General features: G+C 40.5%; 1 protein-coding gene across 2 annotated transcripts in view; it reads left to right on the forward strand.

Moving 5' to 3' along the window:
- Positions 1 to 4212: 4212 nt before the first annotated feature.
- The window catches only part of Smap1 (small ArfGAP 1), an 84039-nt gene continuing 68305 nt past the window's right edge, over positions 4213 to 19946 (forward strand). The window contains exon 1 of one of the 2 annotated variants that reach the window (XM_075980577.1): positions 4213 to 4536. In XM_075980577.1, the coding sequence (XP_075836692.1) occupies positions 4419 to 4536 (118 nt within the window). In that variant the 5' untranslated portion in view covers positions 4213 to 4418. The remainder of the gene's footprint in view (positions 4537 to 19946) is intronic. The other variant, XM_075980576.1, reaches the window with a different exon arrangement.

The following is a 19946-nucleotide window of genomic DNA, read 5'->3' on the forward strand; positions in this document are numbered from 1 at the left end:
CAGCTGTTATAGAAGTGAGGGATGAGGTTGTGACTATTTCCAGTTCTTGTGGGTTATTTGTTTGCTTGTGCTGTGTGTGTGTGTGTGTGTGTGTGTGTGTGTGTGAGAGAGAGAGAGAGAGAGAGAGAGAGAGAGAGAGAGAGAGGGAGGAGAGGTCTCACTTTATCTAGTCTAGACTGGCTTCAAACTCCTCCCTCTTCTGCCACCCCTCCTTGAGTGTTGTAACTGCAGCTGTGCACTACCCGCCCCATTATCCCACTCTTCTTCACCAATGCTTATCCCCTCTACATAGCACAGTACTTGGAACACAGAAGGAACTCAAAACTATACCGCTGATTTGATGGTCAAATGAGTTGTGAGGAACTGTCCATAGTCCTGTAAAAAGACAGTGGGTTGGGGAAGGTATAGGACGAGAAGAGGCAATTTCAAAACAGCTGCCCACGGTTATTTAATTATGCTTTGATAAGGTGCTGAGGAGAGTAACGTCCAGAAGTCAACAGTTTCCATGGTCAGACATGAGGAGAAGTCACCCCTTCCATGGTTGGATCAGGCCTTTGCCTTTAGCAACATATGAAGATTGCTTTTTGGTCTCCAAAGCTGCATCATAGTGACCGAAGGATTGCCTGTGTCCTGCTGGCTACTTGTAGCAAGTTTGACTGCTAAACACATTTCAGCGTCTTTGTTGTTGTGTTAAAAGGATGAGGATGGAGGACTTTGCAAAGTTCTTTTTCCTATGTTGAGCAGTGGAATGCTGTGAGTCTTTGTATAAACAGGCTCCTGTTTCATGAGTATTGGAAAAGAACTCACTTCTGAAGGAAGGTTGGGAAGGGCTGGGTGAGTCATCTTCAGCAGAAACTTTACTCTTGGACCAGTGAGTGGGTAAAGGTAGACACCACCAAGCCTGATGGCCTGAAATTGATTCTTGGAGAGAACCAACTCCTTTGGCCTCCATATATGTACATACCATGGCAACCATTTGCCAACGTACATGTGTGTGTAATTATTTATATGTATTTTGTATATATAACATATGCATATGTATGTATATATATTTCACTATTTCACTCTTTCTATGAAGAAGAGAATACTGGTACTTGATCACAGATCATAAAAGTGTTCTATGCAGTTTTTGGGAACCACAATTAGTAGCCTTCTCTGGCTTAACTTTTTTTCTTTTCAAATAATTCTGTGTATCCATTACCCAAACAGCCAACTGACTCAAATCAGAAGAGGTGAAAACAAGTCAGATTCCCAACTAAACATGACCAATTCTCCAGGGCAAAGACTTCCTGCTTCATCTGGTAAGACTGACGGGTAACCACGACTCAGCATACCCAGTCAGTTGTGCCGTTGTGCCATTGATGTGTGACACCCTTCAGACCCAGCAGGATTCTCCTTCAGTGCCTTGGAGTTGTATCTGATTTGGTTAAGATGCCAGTCTGTGGGGGGAAATGGGTTGATTTTGATTTTATTTCTTGACTGGGAATCATTTGATTGTGAGATGACATGGTGAGAGACTGAGTCAGGAGTAAGAGGCACAGTGGCGGAGGAAAGGAGAGGAAGCCTCCTGGGTGTAGCTTTAAAACTATTATTAGTGTGTGTGTGTGTGTGTGTGTGTGTGTGTGTGTGTGTGTGTAGGAGCGCATGCTACCACATGGATGATGTTATAACATGGATGCAGAGCTCAGAGGACAGCTTATGGGAGTTGATTCTCTTTCCATCATGTGGGTTCTGGGGATCAAACTTAAGTTGTCAGTTTTGGTGACAAATGCTTTTTCTGAATAAGTCTTCTCACTTCTCAACAGCCAGGTGAAGAGTCTTTTTAAATCAAGAAATGAAACAAAACAATAGCATCTGTATTTATCCTGGAAGGCAAACCATTTTGGCCCCTCCAAGAAACAGGACACCTGAGCCTTGCTTGGGTAGGCAAACAAAACAATGCGGTTGGTCCTTAGGATGCACTATGGCTCTAGGCTATGGCCCGCTTTCTGGTGTGTTGTCTTTGCTAGGCTGTGACTGGTGTCAGGCCTTGAGATAACGGTGACAATGCTGCTGACTAGGACATCCTTAGTGACAGGCAGTAGGACTGTGAATGGGTAGAATGCCAGAAGGGTTAGCAGGTTAGCACCACCAGCTCAGCTCTGTTGTTGCCAGACCAAAAGGGCCTGCCCCTTCTTGTCTCCATCTGGGTTAATGGCATCTCAATTTTACCTGTCTCCCAACTTAGAAATCTTAGTGTTTTTCTCACCTCCTTTCTCTCACCCCCCCATACAGTCAGCTGCCAAATCTTGCTGCTTCTAATTTTAAAATGTCACTTGATTCTCTCTCTCTCTCTCTCTCTCTCTCTCTCTCTTTCTCTCTCTCTCTCTCTCTCTCAAATCCTATGCTATTTCCTTAAAATAGGCCTCATCAGATCTTCTTTGGAATGGTACTGTACCAGCCCTATCATCTGTTCCTCTGATAACAGATTCTGCGATCCAGATTCTCCACATCGTTCTCTGCTTCACTGAGAACAAAGCCTTTGAAGTCATTTTTTCCCAGTAAAAGATCCTGTTGTCTCTCGTGCCTCTTGCATTCAAACCCTATAGCTAGTCTCCCTCCCGGTGTTGAAATTATTGATCCCCAGTTAGTGACACTGTATAAATTTAGGAGCTGTGGCCTTGCTCAAGGAAGTATGCCCCTTGGGCTAGGTTTTGATTTTAAAAAGCATCTATAAGTTCCCAGCATGCTCTTCTGCTTCCTGGTTGTTGTCCTAAGAAGTGAGTCTTTAGCTTCTTTTCCACATGCCATGTCTGCTGCTTGCTGCCACAACTGACTCCTATCCCTCTGGAATCTTAAGCCCATGAGAGTTAGGTAGCGTGTAACACAGAGAATCTTGCCTATTGCCAGTTTTAGCATCTTTCCTACCACAGGTCAAGGCTATGTTTATTCTGTTTACATAATCCCCATATAGTATTGCTAATATTAATCCACAGTGAGCCAAATCATTCCAACTATTTCACTGAGTTCTAACCCAATGACCCTGATGGGCTGTAATCAGAATTTCTTCTCTTTCACACGTCTCTTCTTGCACTGAAGAATGTTGTTCACGTTGTGCTGTGTAGGAAGAGCCCTTGAAGTAAACTGCCTTAGTCTTCTGGAATTCTGCTTGGCCTGCTTGCAAAAGATCATCACAGCTGGGCCTGTTGATCATTGTAGGAGGGTCGGACAGGGAGGCACTATTGGACCCTTACAGGAATATCCAATTACCCCTCAATCATTTGTATGTGACTCTGCTTTGCTTGAAGCTGGTCTGGTGAAGGGGCTAGAGGAAGTATGTGGGGGGGGGAAATCAAGGAGGGAGTTCCATCCTAGGCAGCCGTGGAGAATCCATCGTCCCTGTGGCTACTTTAAGGCCACCTGTGTTCCTGCCTGTACCCTTTACCCATTACTCTGTTTCAGCCTGACAAGCTCATTGATTTCCCTGGGTGAGTTTTGGTGGAATTGTACCGAAGTTTGTCTTTGGGGCCTTAGGAGAAAAATAGACTTTATTGAAATTTCTCCCAGGGAAGAAACCCTAGCAGCGCATGGTTTCTTGCTGAAGTGACGCCCCTTTAAACATTTCGCTCCTTGATCGCTTTTCTTCTTCGTGGGTGGGACTTTTTGCCTGGTTTAACTCTTCAACTTGTAGCATGGCCAAGTGACTAGAATCTTGGTCTCATTTATTTGTGTATGAAGCTATCAATACCACTGAATGTGTTCCGGTTAAATGAGCGAACAGCTAATGCCAGAGTAACCACCCAACCCCCATCACACGTCACTACGAGATTACTACCTTTTCCTAAAATGTTAGACACTTTTATTCCATTTCAATCCATGCGTATCTCCAGATTCTAGAATATTGCTTCCAAATTGCCGATGCCCAAACACGGGGTCCATTTATGCATATACTCGATATTACTATAATTTGAGCATTTCCCGTGTTGCGTACGCAAAAGCAATGGCCGGGGAACAACTCAAAGTCGCCTCCTGGCAAAAACGCTTCCATTTCCAAGTCCCCAGAGACCTCAAGCGACAATCACGCCTCAAGAGTGGGAAACTCGCCCTGGAATCACCTTGGGACACTCCCGGCGCACGGGCAGCTCCGCGCACGCGCAGCGTCCACCGCTCCGTCCTCCCGGAAGTCGCGGCTCTTTTCGCCCCGCCTCTTGCCGGCTGGGGCGGAGCGTGCGGCGGGCCGGGCGAGGAGGCGGGACACGTCGGCGCTGCCTCGGCCGCCGCCGCCCCTCCTCAGGTTCCAGCCGCAGCCGCCGCTGCCGCTTCCTGGGCCGAGTCCGCCCGCGGCCCCAGTGGCGCCAGGTGCCCTCGCTCGCCCGGCTCCGCCAGCGCCGTCCGTCCGCCCGCCCGCCCGCGTCCCGGCCCGCCGCCCCGCCGCCGACATGGCGACACGCTCCTGTCGGGAGAAGGCTCAGAAGCTGAACGAGCAGCACCAGCTCATCCTGTCCAAACTGCTGAGGGAGGAGGACAACAAGTACTGCGCCGACTGCGAGGCCAAAGGTAGCACGGGCTTGGTGGCCGCTCGGCCGAGGCCTCCCGTGGCCGTGACCTTCCCACCCTCCTGCGGCCCTTGACGGGAGGGAGGGCGGGCGGCCTCAGCCTGGGGCTCGGACGGAGGTCGCGGCCTGAGTCTCCGGCTCCCGAGCCGGCGTCGCGATGCTGCCACCGCCTCGGGGCGCCGGCTGGGTGGTGCTGAGGAGGGTTGTGGGAGCCCTCCTGCCTCAGCCCGAGCTGCTCCGTGGGTGGAGTCGCCCTTAGGTCCCTGTCCCCTTCTCGACCCTCCCGCGTGACCACGGCCTCCCGTTCCCCACTGCCGCCGCGTCCCAGGTGGAGCCCTACCTGGCCGCCCACCTGACAGCCTTTGCGCTGGGCGTTTACTTCTGGTTCTGAAAAAGGACGGTGTTTTGAAATTCCACTGCATAAACATAATCGAGAAAGGCTCTCTCCCTTATTTGTATATATTATGAACCACATATGCACACGTATGTTGACTCTGGATCGCTATAGTGAAGAGGAGTTTGATTGCGTGTGTCGTGTGTGTAAAGTGGGCTATGTTTAGTATGTTCATGAAGAGTTTAGTCGTTAGAGTCTCCCCACGACCCGTTGGAGAATATATGGGCACTACTTTTGTGTGCTTCATAAACATAGAAGATGCATTTTGACGAACCAGAGATTAAAAAAAAACCACTAAATTTAGTTCAGTAGAAAGGCTTCTGCTTGAGCCTTTGCGATAGATACACTATTTTTAGCTGCTATGTTTTGTTTGGAGATGTGATTTATTTTTAATGTCTTGTAAGTAATATGGGAGGCATGTTGCAGATTAAAAAAAAACAAAGCTCGTATGGAGTTAAGAAAATAGTTATTGTAAGTACATTTCTTTGATTATTAATAGGTAGTTGATGGGAGCAGAGGTCTTTGGGAATGCTGCCCAAGATTGCTGCATTATTTAACCTACTTTTCTTGAGGTCTTACTGTCTTCTCTCAACACTCTGCAAAAGAGTCCATTGCAGTAGACTGGTGGCATTTGAATAAATTGAGTCTCATAATGTCAGCCTTATCTCTCTGTCATAACAGCTGCTGGCTTACTGGACGAATCACATATACATGCTTCAATTAGAAATTTTATGAAGCACTTTTCCATATTCTGGTAACTTGACTGAGTCAGCTGTATGTCCTATGGAATCATTAGGCAAGGCCTTTAAAAGAAGAGGTGTGCCTGATTGTCATGGGAACGTTTGCTTGCTTGATGCTTGGTTCTGCATGCGGTTATTTGGTAATACTGTTCTGTGTTGAAGCTCAGGTACTTGCTTACCTCGTTACTCATAAACACTCAAAAATGGTTTTCAGAAACCAAGAAAAAGAAAGGGGCTAGAGTAAGTTTGCGTTTCATTGTCTTGAGTCATAACATTTAAGATGCTGGTAAATGTGAAAGCTGTCTGTCATTAAAAAGTAAGTGATTCAGGGCTGGAGAGATGGCTCTTCCAGAGCACCTGGGTTTGATTCCCATCACCCACATGGCAGCTCACTCTGTAACTCCAGTTATCTGGATCCTATGCCCTCTTCTGGTCCCTGTAGCCAGCAGGGATGCAGATGGTGCACAGACACATGAAGATTGACACACATTAAAAAAAAATTCACTGAGTCAGTAAGTCTTTTTGTTTATAGAAGTAACTTTAAAATTTTTAATTTTTCTCCAAAACAGTATTGCAGAAAATCAGTTTTTCACTCAATGTGTTAATGGTTTTCATGTGCTGGTTTTGGGAATGGAAGGAGAGTAGTCTCAGTCTTCTTTAATTAAGTGGTTTTATTTCTGAAGGGTAGGCAACATTTGTTTTTATCATTATTGTGTAACCACAGAAGTCAATGCATGTATGATGAATGAACAGCTTTATTGTGTGTGTGTGTGTATTTCCTTTTATCTTGAGATGTGGAAAAGTAGGATAAACTAGTATCAAGAGCTCAAAGGGTAGAACTTGAAGGTCATGAAATCTGTTGTCATAATTTAGAAATATTTTTTCTACTAAATCTAGAATAATATTAAAGCATTTTTGTAAATTATTTCATTGTTTTATCTTGATACTTCAGGAAATATTCACATGTAGAGCCATTTCCTAATTAGGTTTGATTTTATAGTTTTGTGTGTGTGTGCTGGAGAAATCAAACACCAGTGATTTATACATGGTAGGCAAGTAATTTTACCACTGTTTTATCCCTGGCTTTTTTTTTTCCTCCCACTTTGTTTTGTGATGGGTTCATATGTAGTCCTGGTTGATCTGAGTCTCATGATTTTCCCGTCTCTGTCTCCTGAGTATGCATTGCTACACACTGTATAACTTTAAATATATTTCTGTAAAGTTTTTGTGTCTTTGTTATGGGTGAGCTGATAATGGCATATTCTTATAGTAGAATTCTTGATTTTTTTGTATGAGTTTTCAATCTGTTGTTATATGCGCCAATAATGTAATAAATGTAGGATGTGAAGTTCTAATTAAATGTACCCATGAAAGACACAAGGATCTTAGATCAGTTATTGAGACGTTCCATTCTGTATAAGTATCGGTGTTTTCCTTGCTGAATAGTAATTGCATTGAACTCTTACTCTGTCTTAAAACTATTTCCTGGTTAATTCCGTTTTCTTACTTTCAAAGACTATTTTCCCTATCCTTTGAGAACATGTACCTAAACTAAAGCGTAGGGTTAATAGTTGCTCTGTTCTGTTACCTCCCGATAATTAGTAGAGGAATGCCAGTTGGATTTTGACATTTTCTTAGTCACTAGCTTGTATTTCCTGTACTGACAGTTTTAGTAAGGAAGGAGAACATGATGGCACAGGTGCAGGCTAGTTCCTGCTCCTGACCCTGTTCGTCAGTACATTGTACAACTGGAGAGTGAGAACTGCCAGGTGCAGCTGCACATCTCTGGCTGTCTGTGACTGTGGGAGTTAAAAAGCAGTTCTCTGGGTTATTAATTGATGGCAGTGAGGATAGGAAATTCCTTTGCCATCTTAAATTTGGTTTCAGAATTTAGAGCTTTATCCATAAGTAATACTGGTTTTGATCTTTTTAAATACATAAAAAATAGAATGAAAATTATTCTCTTGTTCAGTAGTTAATTTTAGGGCAGTCAGAAGTTCATGGTTTTGAACCCAGTAGTTCATTTTGTTCAAACTTTCTAGTATCTGGAAGAGAAGCTGCTTACTTAGATCAAACACTTCTTTATTCCACATGTCTTTAGGACAGTTAAGCACTGGATTAGGTTTTGGGGCACAAACATTTGTAAGACTGAAAAGAGCGTGTTTAATGGAGACTGAATATTGGAATAATTCTGAAAGTGTGCTGAGTGCAAGAGTAGCAGCTATAAGACGCAACCCCCTCTTTTCTAGCTCTTTCCCTGGGTCTTGACCTTTGCCCATTGGCTTTTCATGATTCCCAGAGTGTCGTCCCATGCCTTTTCACATACTGGTCTTACTCCTACCTCTAAGCCTTCTGCCTTTTTTTTTCTTCCCTTGCTCAGCTTCTAGCTTCTACGCATCTTTACATTTTGCTTAAATATCTTTTCCAGGGAATCAGTTCCCCTTCATCCTCTCAGACTGAGTTATGCTTTCATTTGTACATTCGAGACATTGCCCTGAATCTTACTTACACAATTATAATTAGAACATTACTGAAGTAATGATTGGGCATTCCATATTCCTGTTAAATGAATTATATCTTTGAAGGAGAAGAGATCTTGTTTATCTTGCTCAGAGTCGTTTCTTCAGCCCTAAGCACAGTGAATGACATTTCGTAGGTAAATGGAACTGAGCAAATACCTTTTGGTTGTATGAATGAATGGAAGAATGAACATGGAAGCTAGGTGTGTGAATAGAGTGCATCTGTAAAAGGGAGTGGCATTTGTTAATCACCGGAGTCTTGGGAGTTAAGGTAGTGTGCTTTCGCTAGGTAGAGCAAGAATTAGACACAGCTGTATGTCACATAGGGTACGGTATATGAGAGGTAGAAGTGGTTTCTGTATGGCCATTTTATTTTGGTAATCAGTCACTAAGTATGATCAGATTTGATAGTGGCAAATCAGAGGAAGAGTCAGGATGGTAGAAATGATTAGAAAGTCATTTAGTGAGGTGATGTTTCCTAGTAGACAACGGATGAGGATAAAGGGATTGTCAGTGTATGGAGCAGGGTGTAGAGCAGGAAACAGCCACTGTATCTATTTTTTGTCAGGGACTCTAGAAATCATTGGGAAAACTGCAGGAAGTAAAACTTAGGAGTCATTTCTGGACTTTCACTTGATAGGCCACACATCCTGCCACTGTTGTCTTGGCCTGATTGCCAGGGCTGCTTTTCACTCTCACGGTTGGTGATAGGTGGGAGGATTGAGACACTGTCCATTAGACATTTTTGTCAGTTGTCCCTACTGTAGGGGTACGGCTCATACTACATTTGTGCTTTTCATGTGCATGTAGTTGGCAGAATCTAATCAGTTCAGACACCTTGCCTTCTGAGGAGTCTTGTCTCTTTCTAATCTCCTCAGAAAGTAGAAACAGCTGAGCTTGTTTGCTTGCAAGAGCCAGTCCCAAGAGTTAACAGGGGGTTTCAGAACAGGTTTTAGTGTGTGTGTTATTTTACACTTGTTGGAGAAAATTCTTCTAGAGGAACTTTTACTGAAAAGTAACGTTTACCCTGGGGAGCTGATGTTAATCTTACAGAATTAGTTTATATACACAGAGGTGTGTGATTATAATTCTTTTAAAAAGTTGTCAATTTGAGAGTTTTCTCAAATGCTGAGCCTTAATCTTTGTGGCTCTGTTGTCCTTCGGGTTCTGCTTATGCTCTCTCTGATGATCCTGTGCTGATCTCTCATTCCAGAGCCAGAGTGGAAACCACTGGTCTCTCACTGACATAGTATTATTGTAAAACCTGAACTGTAGTCTCTTTCTCCTTTTTGTCCCTTAAAGATTTATTTATGATACTCTTTTATTTTTGGCTTCATCACTGGAGAATTACATTCTGGTAAATCACGTATACTCTCACATGTTCTCTCCCAAAGACACTCTGACACTCTTAAACAATCCTCTCTCTCTCACACACACAATCATACATAAAACATTTGGTGTTCTGATCATGTAAGTCATAAACTCAAGCTTGCTTTTCTTATTGCTAATGGTACCTCTGCTAGTGATCTTCTGCTGGATAGAATCCAGCCATATTTTTTCTTAGTTTTCAGTTTTCCCGGTATGACCAAAGTACTTTAGAGGGTGTTTTGTTTAAGTTGTAATTATCAGAAAAGTTGATTACAGGGTAGTAAAAGTAGTCACTGTAAACTGTTTATTTCACAGATACAATTTTTTTGGTAGGTCAGGCCTATATAACTTTTTTCTGGGCTATACTACTTTTCTGCTGCAGTTTGGTACTTTAAAGAAAAGACTACATAGCTTGAGAGGCTGTGGGGAGGGCCCCCTTATTTGTATCAAATATCTATGAGATCATGTAGGGGACATCACCCAGACAGGAAGCCAGAGAGTGGGAGGATTTACGTTTGCTCTTACAACAACTCACAGGAACTAATAAGATCTGGTGAGAAGTACTGTTGAAGTGGAGTACTGCTAGTGACCTAGTCACCTACTATATGGGTTTATTTCTTTTGTGTGTGAATATGTGAATGTGTATATATATGAGTATGTGGCAGCCAGAGTCAGCCGTGGCTGTCATTCTTTAGGAGAATGTTTTTGAGACTGAACTCTGGGACTTGCAGGTTTGGCTAGATAAAGTGAGCTGTAGGGATTCACCTGTCTGCACCTCCATGGTTCTAAGTAAGCACACACCACCGTGCTAGCTTTTACATGTGTGCTAGAGATTAAATTCAGGTTATTGTGTTTGTGTGGGTGAGCTACTTCCACAGCTCAGAGGATTCATATCTTAGAGGTTCCACCTCTCTCACATCATCACACTGAGGACTGCACTTTCAAAATGAAGGCTTGACAATCAGACTACGTCCAAACCGTAGCCCACCATTATGAAGATTAAATACCATTGTTCCTGCAGACGCTTTTTAAGTGTGGTCCATAAGCTAGTTAAGATGTTAATAGACACAAAACCCTTATACTGCTTAATTCTCAAACCAGCCTTTTGAGGTGCTCCTTTCTTTCATCCTATTTACCGATGAGGAAATAGTCTAGATCCTGAACAGCTCTACGAGTACTGTAGGGCCAAGAGGGGGTAGAGTCAGGGATTTTGTCGTTGTTCTTAAAAAGAAAAAGGTTTACATGACTACTGTATTTTAGATCCTTTTTTAGGAACTGGGAATCAAAATAGGGAACAGGCACATGGACCTCTAAAAGATCTACTAATCCGCTGATATGCAGAGAAGTTGTCGGATTTGTAAAACCTGGATTTGGGGATGGTCTCACTATGTCTCAAATTGCTCCTAAAATGTTTGTATAAAAACATGTTTTTTTTTTTTTGATTTTTTTTTTTTTTTGCTGACCCTCCCTCCCCATAGTTTTTCAATTGCATAAGTGCAAGACAGCAGTGTCTGCTTGGCTAGAACCAGTGATGTCTTAGGCACCGAGTCTCTTGTGAGCATCTCTGATAGGCAATAGTTCATGTGTTGTTAGAACTCACTGCTACAATAATTGTGTCCAGAGTAATCCCACTGGAAGAAAACTCATTGCTCCTGATTGCCTGTGTAGTTTGTTCCCTAGACCTTTGTCCTTTGCTGATTGTGCTCACCATCTTCTTTCTATAATAAATCATAGCAGCATCCACTATAACTCATTGTTGAGCTCTAGCAAATTGTTGAATCTGAGGGTGCTCTTGGAGACCTCAACATAATTGGTAATATATATGTTTCAGTATGTATCACACAGGACATGTTGAAGTCTTGACACTTCACTGCAGTGCTTCCTTGGAGTGATTAGGGCTCAACAAATCTCTACTTTTAGTTGACTAATAAATCCAACCCTCCTCCCCTTAGAATTTTTTAGTTTAAACAATTTTTTTTTTTTTTTTGTATTTTGAAACAGGATTTCTCTCTGAAACAGCTCTGGCTGTCCTGGAACTCACTTTGTAGTCTAGGCTGACCTTGAACTCACAGAGATCTGCCTGCCTCTGCCTCCCAAGTGCTGGAACTAAAGGCATGCACCACCATGCCTGGCTAAACAAAAATATTTTAAAAGATTATATTTACTTTTTGCATATGAGTTCTTTGCCTACCTGTAAGTACACCACGTGCACACAGTGTTTATGGAGGCCAGAAGAGGGGGGGGGTCAGTTCTGCTGGAATTGGAGTTACAGAGAGTTGTGAGCTATGTAGGTGCTAGGAACTCAACCCCAATCTTCTGCAGGAGTACCAAGTGTATTTGGGATGATGGAATAATAGATTTATAATTGTGAGTTAGTGTTTTTAGACAAATATATTTGTATTGATTCTTGTATATTGATACAAAGTTAAATTATATTGACATTGTATGCATGCATGTTTCTACCTCTGTTTAAAAGATTTTTTATGTATTGACATATATTGTATTGATATATATATATAGTATATATTTACCATATTGCAGTGTACATTTCTACCTCTGATTAACATACTTATATATTGTCTGTTTATTGATATATATTTACCATATTGCAATGTATATTTGTACATTGTTTATATTTGGAGGTCATTATCCTCATTTGTTACACAGTTGTTTATTGTCTTAGTCTTTAAGTTAGATACATATTGAGAATTATATAGATAGATAGTCATCTAAGTTTGTCATTTATAATTAGACTAATCAGGTTCTTTAGATATATAGAGATTATACTCAGTATAGATAGATAATCTTCAACTTCTTCAAAGAGCTGTAGAAAATGGCCTTTAATCTAACTCAGAGTTTTGTGGTAGTGAGACACAATTGCTCCTGGCAACACCGCTCTATTCCCGAGAGAATGTTGAGCACCAAAGACACTCCACCTGGAGCCTTTCTTTTTGGCAGAACTGGCCTTTGGGCAAAGAAATGCCCATACCTCAACCACTGACAGAGATACAGAGCATGCATCAATGGATAAAACAGGACTGTCATATCCTGCCAAGACAGGGTAAGATAGTTTTGAAAAGTTGCTTGCCATTGAAAATGGTATGTCAGTTATGTTAGGCCTTAGCCAAAGTTGGTTGCTTCAACGCTGCTAACGTGACTTTGGGTGATTGCTCAGGTAGCTAGTTGTCTCTGTGATTTGTTGCATGTTTTGGAAGTTGTTTTACTGAACTTCCTAATTACTCAGGTAACATTATTTCCCTTCTCAGATCTTTGATGGGGTTGAAGACTATATAAATGTAGTTACTTTTCTCTCATGACTTGGCCAGATTATTTATTATACAAGACCTAAGCTAGTTAGAATAGGATATTTGTACTTATTGTATATAATTTCATAGTAGGTTTAGAACTCTCTTATTTAAACAAAAGGGGGAGGTGTTGTGGGAGGTCCTCCCGCTCCTCCAGCCTATAGCTGCTGAGATACCAGCCCATTGGGGCATGGTCTCTCTCCCTTTAAAAAAGCAGCCACTTCCCTCTCCTCTCTCTCTTCACTTCCTGCTCTGCAGGCGACTAGACTCCCTTCCTGGTTGCGCAGAGGGCTGTTGTCTGGGACGGTGATCTGTAAGTTTTTTCCCCTTTAAATAAATACCACCCTATTAATCATAATTCCAAACTGGTGTGGCATTGTTTGTGACTCACGCCTTCACTGTAAGTACACCACGTGCACACAGTGTTTATGGAGGCCAGAAGAGGGGGGTCAGTTCTGCTGGAATTGGAGTTACAGAGAGTTGTGAGCTATGTAGGTGCTAGGAACTCAACCCCAATCTTCTGCAGGAGTACCAAGTGTATTTGAGCCATCTCTCTACTTCCTTAATTATTTTTTTTTATGGCACAAACTTAGTCTGAAGGTATACATTTAGATGATAAAATAGCTTTATTTTTGTTTCTTTATGTAGGTGTGTGTGGTGTGTGTATGTAAGTGTGCAGGTATATGCATCTGTGTAGACACAGAAGCCTAAAGGGGATGTTAGTGGTTGGCCAGCAAGGTCCTAGGATCTGCCCGTTGGTCCTGAAGTTCTAGAGATACAAGCACATAGCCCTACCTAGCATTTTATATGGGTGCTGGGATTTTGAGCTCAGGTCCCTTTGTTTGCCAAGCAAGAATTCTTACTGAGCCATCTCCCTAGGCTCTATAAAAACACCCTTTTAAAAATTATTGTGTTGTGTGTGTGTCTGTGTCTGTGTATGTGTCTCTGGTGTCTGTGTATGTGTGTGTGTGTGTGTACATATCTGTGCACACATGCTTTGGCCGGTGTGTTGTGTGGAGGTCAGAGGATGTTTTACTTGTTTTTCTCTTTCCACCTTTACATAAGTTTGTGGTGTTTGTGGTAATAAACTCAGGTTGCAAGTATTCATGGTAAGCACTTTTATCTGCTGAAGCATCTTACCATGGCCATTTCCCTTAAAATCTAATTTTATTGTGTATATGGGAGGACATGTGTTATGATATGAATGTGGAGGTCAGAGGACAACTCACACAAGTTGGTTCCCTCCTTTAACTGTGTGAGTCTTGGAATTGAACTCAGGTCATTGGGTTTGGTGGCAAGTGCCTTTACTTTCTGAGTCGTCTTGCTGGCCCTGCAAGAGCCTTTTACCCTTAATTTTAAAGAAAGCATCCATGGATAATGTCCAGTCTATGCGTATTTATTAGTATAATTTTCTACTTGAAGTATTAGAGCTCTGTTTAACTATCATAACATTTAGCTGCAATATTGGAGAATTTACTTAAAATTTAATTTCATTTATACTTTGAAATTTTATTTCATTTAAACTTTATATAAAGCTGTTTGGATCATGTGCTAGTATTATGTTCACATATGATGAATGGTAAATGTAAGGATTTTGAGAGCTGCAAGAACTTTCTCACAGACTTCCATAGTCTGTTCTCTCTCCTCACTCATCCAGTTTTTAATCTATATCTTACAAGAGATCCAGGTAGTTGCTTTAGGGATGATTGATGATAGAATTTCAGATGTCTGATCTTGATCTTTTCTAAAGTGAATATTTCAAAGACCAGTGATGACTCCAGACCCCAGATTAAAAAGAAATAAGGAGGATTCTGTTGGAAATCATATTCAGGATAATTTTATTTTCTGATACAAGAAAATCTATAAGAATTAGAGTTTAGCTTTGATGTGTTTAGTTCATGTATTTATGCTCTTGAAAATAACTTGTGATTGTATCAGAAAACAAGCAGAGTATGTTTACTGATATAAAGTGATCTTTGTTATACCACTTCTTAGTAGTTTTAGAAAAATATTTCTGCAAATTACGAGGCTTGAAACAATATAGGGCATCCTATTATAGTTCTGAGCTCAAGTCCAGAATGAGACCTTCTGCACTAAAAGCAGTGTTGGTGGTCCTTTGTTCCATCTGTAAGATTTAGGAGAAATTCTGAAAATTGATTTTCTTTTTCTTACTTTCTGGCACATGGATGCTTTTACCCTCAAAGACATCAGCAAGCCACCTTATGTTCCCTCATTCATTTTTTTTAGACCACTACATCTTCTAGGATCCTTATGATTATGGTCTTATGGAGATAATCCAGGATAATACTGTCACTAGTGTTCTTAATTCATTAGCAGATAAGTACATGCGCATCTCTGAAGGTTATTATTTTGGTGAAACAAAATGGATTTATGGTAAAATGTAAAATGCAAACTGAACTTAATTTCTTAAATTTAGCTTTTGTTCTGGGGATTCTGTTATGTTGCTCAGGTTGGGTTTGAACTTTTGGTCATTCTACCTTTGGGTCTTCCAAGTATTGTATTACAGGCATATACCATGGCATCTGGCTTTTGGACTTAGATTTATAAAGGGTTCCGTTTTAGATGTATTTAAAATGGCACAGGATAGTGAAGAATAAAGTTAAAACCAGTCATTCTTACAACAGTCACTTAAAAAGTATATGGATTTGAAAAGTTATTTCACACTATCTTTGCAGTATGCACATTAATGTAGACACCCCCAAGAAAAGATCATTAGAACCAATGGTGTGGAAAGTCCTTCTGTCTATGTTTTGCTTTTATTGGTTATGAATAAAGCTGTTTCGGCCAGTGGCTTAGCAGAACAGGCCGCAGGTAGATAGAGGAGGGAAGAGTAGGTGGAGTCAGAGAGATGTCGTGTAGCCTCCACTAGAGCCCACCAGAACCTTGCCGGTAAGACAGCCATGTGGTGATACACAGATTAATAGAAATAGGTTAATTTAAGATATGAGTTAGCCAGAAATACACTTAAGCCATTGGCCAAACACTATTGCAAATAATAGTTTCTGTGTGATTATTTTGTGTCTGGGCAGCCGGGAATGAACGAACAGCCTTCCCCAACAAACCAAGAATTGAGTTTATTCAAGTTATAAGAATCAAAGTGAATAAAGAAAAATTAACCATGTATATTTGCAATACATACTTTGAAGTTGAAAAATTCCTATAGATGGTGATATAAAGTATAAAAATCTCAGAATGAATATCGTAAAATATATGCAAGGTGTTTACTCTGATTGTTGAGGACAAATTAACAGATATACCTTACTCATGGATTAGACAACTTTGTGTTTTAAGGATGACAATTCTAATCTCTAGAGCCAACATGATCATTCTACTTAAAAATCAGTTTTTTCCCTTTGTTTTACGATTTAACAAGTTTATTCTAAAATTTAATGAAATACAAATAACCCTACACAAATACCAAAAAATATTTTGAAAATAAAAAAAAAAACTCTTGAGAGTCTAACCTCCCAGGTGTTAATCAAGATGTGATATATTGGTGTCAAGATAGGCATATATAAGTGACAATCTGGAAATATACTGACTGTGGTCTGTTAACTAAAGAGAGGCAAGTGACAAGATAACTCAGTAGGGGGAAAAGATAATTTTTCACATAGTAGCAACAGAATGTATTTTGACCTTTATAACATAATAAAAATTTAAATGGACCATAAAACAGTATTTGAGATCTAAAACTATAAAAGTTTTAGACGTGAGCATGAAAGAAAACCTTTGGGACCTGATGTAAGCTACGATATTTTGGATAGGATACAAACACATGTCCTATAAAGATAAAAGTGCGAAAATAGATTTCATTAAAATTAAAAACTTTTTCAAAAGAAAAAAAGGCAAGTCAGACTTGGAGAAAACATAGTATCTGATAAGAATTTTTGCTCAGAATATATGAAGAAATACAAATTTGAATTTGGTTGTTTGTAGAAGTTTTATCATCATAGCCAACCACTAGAAGCAATCCAGATGTCCATTATTTGGTAGATGGATAAAGAAAACACCAGAGGGCCAGGCATAGGCATGGCTTTGATTCTAGCACTAGGACACAGAGACAGGTGGATATCAGTGAGGTCAGCCTGGTCACATAGTCTCAAAGATTCACTCTCAAAAAAAAGCAGAAACCCATTGCTACCATACCAGCACCCCCTCCCCCAGCACCACCACTGCCACCACCACCAAAAAGAACACACAAACAAAAAACCAAAATGCTATATCTATAAAACGAAACAGTACTTTTCACTACAAAGGAATGACCAGTGATCCAGTCAGTAGGCTGAGCAAGTCTTAAATGTATAGTGAAGGAATCTTTATACAAAGAACTTAAAAAACTGTGGTTTCAATTCTGTAGCACTCTAAAGTTTTAAAACATATACAAAATAGATCAGTGGTAGCCAGACATTTTAAAAATTAAAATTATGTATATATACATTTTATTTCAAATGATGTTAATAGTTATTAAGGATTTTACAGTAATTTCTTAAGTACGCTGTGAATTTGCAGTCTATATTTTACTACTAAACTTGCTTTGTCTATGAAAATAAATTTAATGGGTTGAGTAAAGATTTTGTAAATTGTTCTTGTTTCTGTTTTTTCTTATTGTTGCTAAAATTTTGTGTGTATGGGTGATTTGCCTGCATGTATGTCTGGTGCACCACATGTGTGCAGTACCTGAAAAGGCCAGAAGAAGGCATTGGATTCCCTGAAACTGGAGTTGTAGGTGGTTGTGAGCCACCCTATGGGTGCTGAGGATCTAACCAGTACCGTTAACTACTGAGCCATCTTTTATCACTGATCATGGAAAAGTTCTTGATTGGTACTCCTCAATCAATTAAAATATTAATGAGTAGTAAACAAACAAAAAAAACCCATGGAAACCAGTGGTTTAGCTTTGTTTTGCTTTTAGATAGGGTCTCTTGTAGCTCCAGCTGATCTTGAGCTCTTCAGAGAGTTGAGGATGCTTTTGAGCTCCTTAGTCTCCTGCTTCAACTTCCCAAGGGTGTTGAAATTACAGGTGTGTGTATATCACTGTGTCTGACTTGCTTTTCTTGGAGGGTTGTGCTGTTCACCACATACAGCTCTAAACTTAATTATACATCTTTGTAATGTGAGTTATTTTGGTGCTTTAATTGTGTTTTGTTAGGCAGTGTGATAGCATATGTGACTATAAAAATTGTCTTTAGTAACCAAAAGAATACTATTTAAATACTATCAACTCCAAGGAGTTATGATCTGTACAACTTTTTGGTTCTATATGACTGGGCTTTTTAGTATGAGTTGAATAGGAACTTAGAAATCACTCTTTTCCAGAAATTCAAACATGAACAATCAACCTGGTACTTTCTAGCTTCTCTTCAGTTCAGTATGATGCCTGAGGACAGGGCTATTCTTGGTTTATCCTTATCTGGTCTGGAAAGCAGATCATCAGTTTCACAATCATGTACTTGCTGTCTCCTGTTTAACATACCAGTGACTTAGGGAGTTTGTAAAAGCAAAATTTGTAATATGCTGTATGTGCAAAGAATCCCTCTGTTGTAGATTTGGAAAGATTCCTCGATTTTCATGGCTATTTTGCCAAAATGAATTATTGCTCTGTTAATAGGCAACTGGGCATTGGATCAAAGGTTTTCCCTTTGATTTATGATTGTCTTAACTCTGATGTGTCTGGGCAATAAGGCTGTTTTTGAAAAACCAACTGTTCTTAAACCCTCCAGAGGAATGAGATCTTAGGGCAAATTGTTTTGCTCCTGACTTGGATAGAGGAGGAGGATACAGAAACTCAGTTCAGTGGGGTCGATATCTCAGAGCAGAAATTAGCTGTAAAAGAGCTAACTAGTAAATAAGTATATATATTATGGTATAAAATGCTTTTTTGTATAAGTCCCACCTATATCTGAGCTTTAGTTTTTGAAGATCATGAATATTCACATTCAGACTATATAATTCATACCAAATGAATATCATTAAGTACACAGATGAATGGCATTTTTATAGGTATGTGCCCCCTAAAAATATTTAAAGGAAGATTGTAATTATTCTTTATATTAAACCCAGATAATTGGAACTAAAAATTCTCAGGGGACTGTTTCATAGATGTAGCACAAATTCTGTTTGGTATTATTAATAATAAAAACTCAGAATCAGCTATCAGGGTGAAAGTTAAAGGATCAGAGAAGCAGAGCAGCCAGCCACTAGAGAATTCTTTCCTCTACCAATCTCAGACTAAAGGGGCAATCCTGCCCTCAGACTGCTTCCTCAGACTGTGTCCTCAGACTGCTTCCTCAGACTACACTGAGCTTCTGTCTCCTCCCACCTTATATTCTTCTCTCCACCTAGCCGGATCACTCCTGTCTCCATTTCCCTAGTGCTGGGATTAAAGGCCTGTGATCCCAGGTGCTGGGATCACCTTTGTGAGCTGTTTCTCTTTTAGATTAGATTAGTTTTTTGTAGCCCAAGGTTGACTTGAATTCACAGAGATAAGTCTGCCTCTTGTCTCCCTAGTTCTGGGATTAAAAGTGTGTGCCACCACTGCCTGGCCTCTATGGCTAGCTAGTGTGGCTAGCTCTGTGCTCTGATCCTCAGACAAGCTTTATTTGTTAAATCATAAACAAAATATCACCACACATAGAAGGTGACTTTCAAATTTTGTGGTTTTCCTTTCCCTCCATATCCACCCTTCACCCTTATAGTGTTTCCCCCTTAAAGCTAAAAAAGAATAAAAATAAGATAAAAATAAACAATAATAAAAAGGAAAAAAACCTCCACCTCTTCCATTTTTCCCGCTTCTCTGTCACCTCTTCATTCATCTTAGTGGCATTGGGAACTACTGTGTATCCTGCAGTCTGTCCTTTTGGCCAAATAGCATTACTTTAAATGTTCATTGTGTAATGAATTGTTGATCAGGTTCAAGGCCTCAATACTGGACCCCCACTGACAGTCCTCTCCCATATTTTGCTGTTGCTGCCTAGAGGTGTGGAGATCCCGTGGCTATGGTTCCACAGTATCAGTTCCTTCACACTCCAGCAGGTCAAAGGTGGGGTAGCTGTTGAGTGCCAACT

The sequence above is a fragment of the Microtus pennsylvanicus genome, chromosome 7, assembly GCF_037038515.1.
Source record: "Microtus pennsylvanicus isolate mMicPen1 chromosome 7, mMicPen1.hap1, whole genome shotgun sequence".
NCBI classification, from domain to species: domain Eukaryota; kingdom Metazoa; phylum Chordata; class Mammalia; order Rodentia; family Cricetidae; genus Microtus; species Microtus pennsylvanicus.